Source organism: Corvus brachyrhynchos, unplaced genomic scaffold, assembly GCF_000691975.1.
Source record: "Corvus brachyrhynchos isolate BGI_N302 unplaced genomic scaffold, ASM69197v1 scaffold117, whole genome shotgun sequence".
NCBI lineage: Eukaryota > Metazoa > Chordata > Aves > Passeriformes > Corvidae > Corvus > Corvus brachyrhynchos.
This window is the reverse complement of record NW_008238833.1, coordinates 2,527,159-2,535,060: the sequence shown is the minus strand read 5'-3', so window position 1 is coordinate 2,535,060 and position 7,902 is coordinate 2,527,159. Positions and strand designations below refer to the sequence as shown.

Below are 7,902 nucleotides of genomic sequence, written 5' to 3'. Positions count from 1 at the left end.
CTGGTTTATGCACAGAGACTTAGCTTTACTTTGCTTTTCTGGGTTTAAACTGGATTGTAACAAGCCCATTGATCCAACCTGTCCAGATCCCTCAGCAGAGCCTTTCTACCCTTCAGTAGGATCAACACTCCCACCCAACTTATTGTCATCTGCCAATTGACTGAGGGTGCACTCAAGCCCCTCATCCGAATCATCAATAAATTTAAGCATTAAACAGGATCAGCCCCAATGCTGAGCCCTGGGTAACCACATTAGTGATCAGCTGACAACTTGATGTAGCATTGGTCGCCATCGCTCTTCGAGCTTGGCCATCTGGACAGTTTTTGACCCAGTGAAGAGTGCACCCATTCAAGCCGTGAGCAATCAGTTTCTCCAGAATGCTTTGGGAGATGATGCCAAATGCTTTACAGAAGTCTAGGGAGGCAACATCCACAGCCTTCTCCTCGCCTACTAAGGGGGTTTCCTTGTCAGAAGAAAATCAAGTTGGTCAAGCAGGACCTGCCTTTCCGAAATCCACGCTGGCTGCACCTGATCTCCTGTCTTGTATATGCTGTGTGATGGGACCCAGGATGATCTATATGCTTCATGACCTCCCCTGGTGTCTAGGTTAGTCTGATGGTAGTCTGTATCCCCTGGATGGTCCTTCTGACCCTTCTTGCAGATGGGCCTCATATTTGCTATTTTCCAGTAAGTTGGGACTTTTCTGGATAACCAATTGGTGAATAATTGAGAGTGGCTTGGTGAGCTCTTTTAGGAGCTCCTTCATTACTGTTGGGTGCATCCCATCCAGGCCCATAGACTTGTGGGTGTCTAACTGGCATAGCAGGTCACTAACCATTCCCTACTGGATTGTGGGGGTATCACTCAAGTCCCCATCCCTAACTTCCAGCTCTGGGAATTGGGTATCCTGAGAACAACTGGTTTTGGTATTAAAGATTGAGGCAAAGAAGGCACTAAGTATCTCAGACTTTTTGTAATCCTCTGACATTATGCTGCATTCTGCATCCAGCAAAGGATGGAGACTCTCCTCAGCCCTCCTTTTGCTGCCAGTGTATTTAGGGAAACTTTTTGTGTTGTCTTTAACCACAGTGGCCAATTACATGATCTCCTGACATCCTGCAGCTGGCCTGTATGCTCCATGTGGTATTTGCCAATCCCCTGTGGATGTCCCAGGTGCCTGAGAGTATCAGTGTGGCAGTGGACACTTGGGTTGAGGCAGCTGAGCTGAGCCCTAAGGAAACAGACATTGCCTGTAAAGGAGAAGTGTGTCTCTCTGTCAGAGACAGAACATTGGAATAGCAAGGTGGAGTAACTGTTCTAAACAAAATACATCAAAATCTGTCAATTTGCACTTTAGCCTTCACAGATCGAAATATTCTCACAATGTCTGGATGTTTTAAAAGAAACTGCCTCCATGAACAACTTTCCTTTTCCAGTTGCTAGAGTAAATGCATGCACATATTGAAAAACAATAAAATCATGGTCCTTAAATTAATTATTTTTGCTGTGGTATTTTTCTTTTATGTGGTACCCCAAAATGATGCCTTCCTTACCATCGTTTCTCAGTGTCAGAGGTGTAGGAGGACTCAAAACTCTGGCATTTGTCACTGTGTTTTTTACCAGGCATATGTAGCTGCCAACATCTGATGTTTGCACCTTGGAGATGTAGAGATTGCCTGTCTCCTGAGAGATGAAGCGCCTGCTGTCTTCTGCCACAAAAGATGGGAATTCATTGAATACCCAGCTATAGATAATCTCTAAAAGAAAACAAAGAAAATAAGAGAAAGTAATTACAGAAACAATACTGTGTCATGTTAAAAGATACACTAAATAAATGTTCATTAGCTTTATTTCAATAATCTATGGGGGAAAAAGTTAAAGATTTTAAAAACTTTTTATTTGTTTGGTTTAGAATTAAAAAGAATATTTTTTTTCTCTTCTTGCGATTTTGAAAATAACATAAATGTTGAATCCACAAGTTCCTTGTGAAGACAAAGTTAGTTCAGGAAAAATAATTAAATTATTAATCAGACTCAGAAAACAGCAATAAGATATTAGATAATTCCCTTTCTAGTCTGTCAGGTCAAACCAATAATAATATCCAAGGAATTATTTTCTTTACTTGTTCACATTAGCAGTGAAATATATCAAGATGGTTCCTGTGGAGCTATGGATGACTTCTGCAAGTGTGTGTGTATATAAACAAGTTTCATTCTGAATGTCTATTTTTAAAATCCCTTGATTCTAATAACCGTTCAGCCTACCTTGTAGGTAATACTGCTTTATAGTTCTACCCTTTACATCTGCTTCATTGAAGAATTTCTTAACTCTTCCTTTTTGCAGCCTAAATTCCTATGATCAATGCATAATTCCTTAAACCAAAGCTACCAACTAATCAGTGACTTTTAAAAATAGAAATTAAATCCAGTCCCTTGGTTCTTATTTTTATCCCACAAATCATCTATTCTGTTTACCTGAACATTATATACTTTTCCCTTCATACTCATAATAACTAGTTGAGAAAAAAAAAAGTTATTTCCTATTATTTTGTATGAGATTATATCATGATTTAATAAAAACCTAGATTTATTTATGCCTCAACATTAGAAGTATCGATAAAGTTAATGAGATTCTGATTTAGCAGGATATTCCTTGCAGGGAATTATTCATGTGGAGTTCCACCAACCCTGACTTTAAAGCCCTAACCCTATGTATACTTCTTTACACATTGTTCTCTTTTTGAACTTACCTTCTATTGTTTTACTCCTTCACACTTTAAAAAAATATTGTTCACTACTTAAACTGGCACATTGGCTGTAAGGGTATTTCTTCTGTAATCTCCCCCCTGGATAGTCTTCAAAAACCTGGCTTCAAAATGAGAAAAGCCAACGCTAGTCCAGGAATGTAAAGTCCCCACTACTGCTCCAAGATGCAAACTGCTCTATTGGTATAATAATTTCCAAGGTTTTAGACTGAAATTTTTGTGTGACTACCCAGCTCCATCAGCAAGAGGAAGACTAATTTCAAGTATGTTAGTCTGGTTCTCTCATACTTTCATCCCCATGACACTCAAAATGTTGTCTTGATAAAAAGTTAGTTTGAAGATGAAAGGGTTAAAGCGGTGAGAGGAAATGCCTCAAAATTTAAATTTTGCTGTGTGCTTTTCTTCTAATGATAGCAGAAGAATTAGTACAGCTGTTCTTGGTACAAGAGGTGTGAAATATATTACATCCTAGCCAGGAGTGCACTTTGACTATAAAATTATAGAAAGCATTAGAAATTCCAGCTTATTTGTTCTTTCTGTCCTTATGTTGTACTGTCCCCTGACACGGTGGTGAGAAAGGAATAGAGAAGCACAATGACTGCTTTTTCAACCAATATAAGCAAAGAGTGCATGCAGTGTTATAAAGATGCAGTACCTTCTGAATCAGTTTGTAAGAAGTTTGCTCTAGTTTTGAAATCAGATGAAAATTTTCTCCTGAAAAACTGATATATATATCAGTATAAATATGTTATGTTAAAGGACTGAACATAGCTAACAGGAGAGGTAGACTGCCTCAAAATGGGGAATTAAACTGCACACATTGACTTTTTGCTAAAATCTTTTTTAGATTTATTAGTAATTCTGAGTGGCTACACAGGACTCTGAAGAATTAAGGTCTCCCAGAGATTTCTCTGAGGTTCAGATTTTCCCTCTTCTGTTGTGTTTCAGGCAAAATACTAATTAACCCCAAGTATATCTCTGAAAATTTTATTACCACATTTTGCCATAATGTCTTATCTGGAAAAAAAATGATTCATGGCATAAAATTCTACAAAGCGATGATGGATACACAACTTCAAAGAAAACGCATAGGCTTTAACTGAAGACCTGTTACCAACTCAAATGGAAAGCAATCAGTCTTACTAATTGCTCTGGTTTAAAAGTAGTCCAAACCAAATGCAAAACAGTTATCAGTGTGGGTTCACTGGCAGTTCACATAGAAGAGAATTTCCTCCATTTGTAGCCTAAAACCACTTACAATTAATTATTCATTTAATAATTAGAATTAATACTAAGGAACAGATTTCAGGCAATAAATTTTTGTGCCTCTAAAGAAATAAAATACTTAGTCCTTGCCGGTGCTGAATCCAGGGGGATACTGTCATTTTGTCACTTTCCTGATTATTTTTGCTGTTAAAAATGTAGTGATGGATGAATGCATACTGGGATAGGGTACTGAGAAAATAAAAGTAACAGAAGTCCTGCCAAATCTGAAACTCAAAGCATTTATACTATAAAGCTGTGGTTAATGTTTTTTTTATTTTTTGTGCACACCTACAGTATCTGTATTCCAGCCAGGAGCCCAAACTGAAGTCCAGAAAAAAGTGTTAGCAGTTTACTTCTTGATCATTGTCAGTCCATTGACATTGAAAGAATTGCTCCTATTTTTCATTTCTAAAAAGCAAAACCCCAGGAATACACTTTAAAGTACCTGAAGAATGCATCTGAATGCTCAGATCTGGAACTGATCTGGAATTCTTGGTCTCCTTTGTGGGTGAAAACCCCCTTAGACACTTTATGATTTTTTTCTCCTGTTACATCTGGCTAATGAGTTCAGCAGACTCTTAAATAAAATGTTGAGGGCCATGTCCATACACTATGCTAGGCTTCAGTGAAAATATCTCAGGAAAATGTTGTAGGCTAGTGAGAAACAACTACAGCTGGCTTGGGATCTGGGGACCCCACAGATTTTAGCTGACAGAAATAGATGGATGATCTTGCAGAAGTGATTTTACAAAAGGGTGTTCACAGAATGACTGCAATTAAGGAAAAATGAGTGTATCTTGATATTGATCCATTGTACAAATATTTCACACTTCTAAATTTGCAGCCATAGTAGAGGATGAAACATGCATTGCTGTTCACATTCTTGGACTCTGACTGTTTCTACTTTGCATGCCAGCAAAATTACAAGTTAGAGTTTGTAAAAACCACAATTGCTAGCAAAGGCTGTCCAAGTACTAAACCTGGGGGTTTGTTTTGTTTTCTTTTGCTAGTTTGTTTTTCTACTGGCAGTATCATGCGTAAGGAAATACCTAAACGATTGCAAGGACATAAAAAATAACTAATAAAAAGACAATAATGGAGAATCAACATTTAAAACATTGCTGTCTCTCTGCAGACAAGTGTGTCATCTAAAGTGTACGCACAGTAAAATATTCTGAAACAAGAGTGGAAGTAGTCATATATCACAAGTCCCACAGGAGTTCAGCACAGGAGTGCATGTAAACTGCAAGAAGAGAGGCATTTAAATATTATCTGAAATCCTACTCTTACAAAATGGTAAACTGCTGAATGAACTTTCAGAATTTCAGAAGAAGCCTAAGACCAAATGGATGACACCAGGTCTATTTGTACACATTTCACTGCAGTTTTTACTGAACTTCAAGCCTGAATTTTGTGATAATGATTTATGTTAAAAGATTATAGAACCAGTGTCACTTGGCTAAACACAAATACAACTGTCATTGCATTATTTTTCAATAGGATACTGAACTCCAGAGATGCATCTCAAGCCTGACAGGTAAATAATAATAACCTTCAAGAGATTTTGGAGCTAAAAGTCAGTGCTATCAAAATCTAAATAAACCAAACCAGAACTTTAAAATCAGAAAGTAATTACTTCAGATATGGACCTTCTAAAGTCATCTACTTTTGAGAAAAAACTTAGTAAATGTTTTTTCCATGCTGCACACAATAGGGAAAATCCTGCTTTCAGTAGGGAAAACATAAGTTTAAGACAAAAGAGAAAACTAAATACTGCAGTATACAGAAACTTGGTTTTTAATAATATGTGCTGAGTTTATTTTTTATTTTTATGCCCATCCATTTTATTTTTAATGTGACACCAATGGCAAAATCACAAAGAGGATGCAGAGCCCTTCCTAGAAATTACAGTTGACTGCCAACACAAAATAAAGTTTTCCACAGGCACTTTGCATCAACACAGACAGGAACAGAGAATAAAAAGATGGAGAAATTATGTATTATAGAACAGTGGTAAATTGACATTTTCTGGAAAAAATATTTTGAATGGGTATTAGAGAACCTCAGCCAATCCCTCTAGGGGGTGGCTGGTCAAAAAACACAATCCAAATCCAAGGAGAAAAGGAATTATTTTATTATTTATGAGCTAGGTTATATATCTTTTTACTTGAGAGAGCATGATATGATTGGTCTCTTGACCAGCCACTCCCTAGAAGGATTGGCTGAGGTTCTCTAACACCCATTCAAAATATTTTTTCCAGAGTACCAAAACAAGGCTGGCAAACAAGCCCAGGTGCAGAGATAGAGAATTAGTTTACAAAACTGTCTTTCACTGGTTCTCAGCTAAAGCATGAGAAAGAAAAACTTCACAAAATGCTTCAGCAGCTGGAAAATTGCTCTGCTCCTGCCTTTTAGCATCCACACATTTGTCTCGTGGGCTGAAAAATTTGTCTGCTGCTAAATTCTCTAATATATAAAGTCTTGGTGTAAAAATGATATAAGTAATTTTGTTAATTGCAAAATTGATAGTTCCTTTTATGAATGACCAGGCTTGTTTACAGAAGAATGTCTCTAAGGAAATTTTTATCTTTTTTTCGGAAGATGATTTGGAAAGCCTTCCTAATGTTCAATTTGTTTCTGTATTTTATTAAGCATTTTTTTAGTAGGCTATGTAGGTGAAAATCTGGGTCACTTGGTGATGAAATAGTAAGAAGAGTTCATCTATTTCCTGCCGGAATGAATTTATAGTGTGAAATCTTGCTTACTATAATTTCTTAAACGATTTTTGTAGTTCTGTTTTCTCTGTTAAACAACACTAATTCCTAAACTGTCACAATGTGATGTGCTTCCCATAATGGATGAAGCTGGAATACTGACATATCAGCATTTTTCTTAGTGCTTTTGGAGATATTCTGATGCAGAAAATGTCAGTACTATGGTAATGCAGAAGTCTTTCTGTCATTGTGGGTCAGTATGAAATAATGCCTGAAGTATTGTAAAGAGAGCTGTGCTGAAGCACTCAGATAACACCAAACATTCACTCCTGTGTTTTTTACTGCCCGAATGTTTCCCAGATTTGCTTCAGGGTTTTTCTCCTAAGAAATTACTTCTTTCAACCTTTTAACATGAGGTGTCTGGGCAGCCTTTTAACCAGTCCTGTTGTCTAAGTGGTATTTTGGGTGCAAGTGAAGACATAACAGGAAAGTTTCCATATGAACTCTGTTAAAGTCACTGAAAACCTTAATAGTCTTAGTCCATAACATGACTAAATTTTACCTATTCAAGGGCAAAGCATACAAAATATGCAAAGCATGCAAAACACCCACCCATCCATAATTGCGTTTCTGTGGAGTTATGATGTTTGTACAAGAAATAAGTCTGGTTTTAGTCTTCTTTTTGTGATGCAGTAGGAAATCCTGTTGGAAAAATATATTTCTCTTCCTCCATTTAAGATTTGCTTTCATTACTTTAATTCCACAAGATGGCAGTACTTGATGAATAAATGGTACTGATGCCTGATGACACTCAAAATCTGAGATAATCTGGGAATTTTAGAACCTTTGAAGAAGTTTTTTTTCCTATTTTTTTAATTGATAGGTAAAAAAGCACAAAGTACACATGACATTACAGGCTGAATTTACCATACATAGATATAAACCATGAAATTTGCAAGATGGCTTTGCTTTAGCATTTAGAATTATTCTCTTTAAATGAAATAAACTATCAGGAAAAATATAGGCTGACACCTCCCTTTCTGAAAATATGAAGCCTTATTTTATTTTAAGCCCAGTTTTCAACATTTTCCTCACAATTGCTGTTTGGATATTCTGTATACTAGCCATAGAATAAGGGTGCAGTAGCAATGCTCTCTA

General features: G+C 36.7%; 1 protein-coding gene across 1 annotated transcript in view; it reads right to left on the bottom strand.

Moving 5' to 3' along the window:
• Positions 1–202: 202 nt before the first annotated feature.
• The window catches only part of LOC108447635 (contactin-5-like), a 219,819-nt gene continuing 212,119 nt past the window's right edge, over positions 203–7,902 (bottom strand). Inside the window, exons 7-8 of the mRNA XM_017738189.1 lie at positions 1,554–1,757; positions 203–447 (exon numbers count right to left, since the gene is read on the bottom strand). Of these exons, the coding sequence (XP_017593678.1) occupies positions 203–447; positions 1,554–1,757 (449 nt within the window). The remainder of the gene's footprint in view (positions 448–1,553; positions 1,758–7,902) is intronic.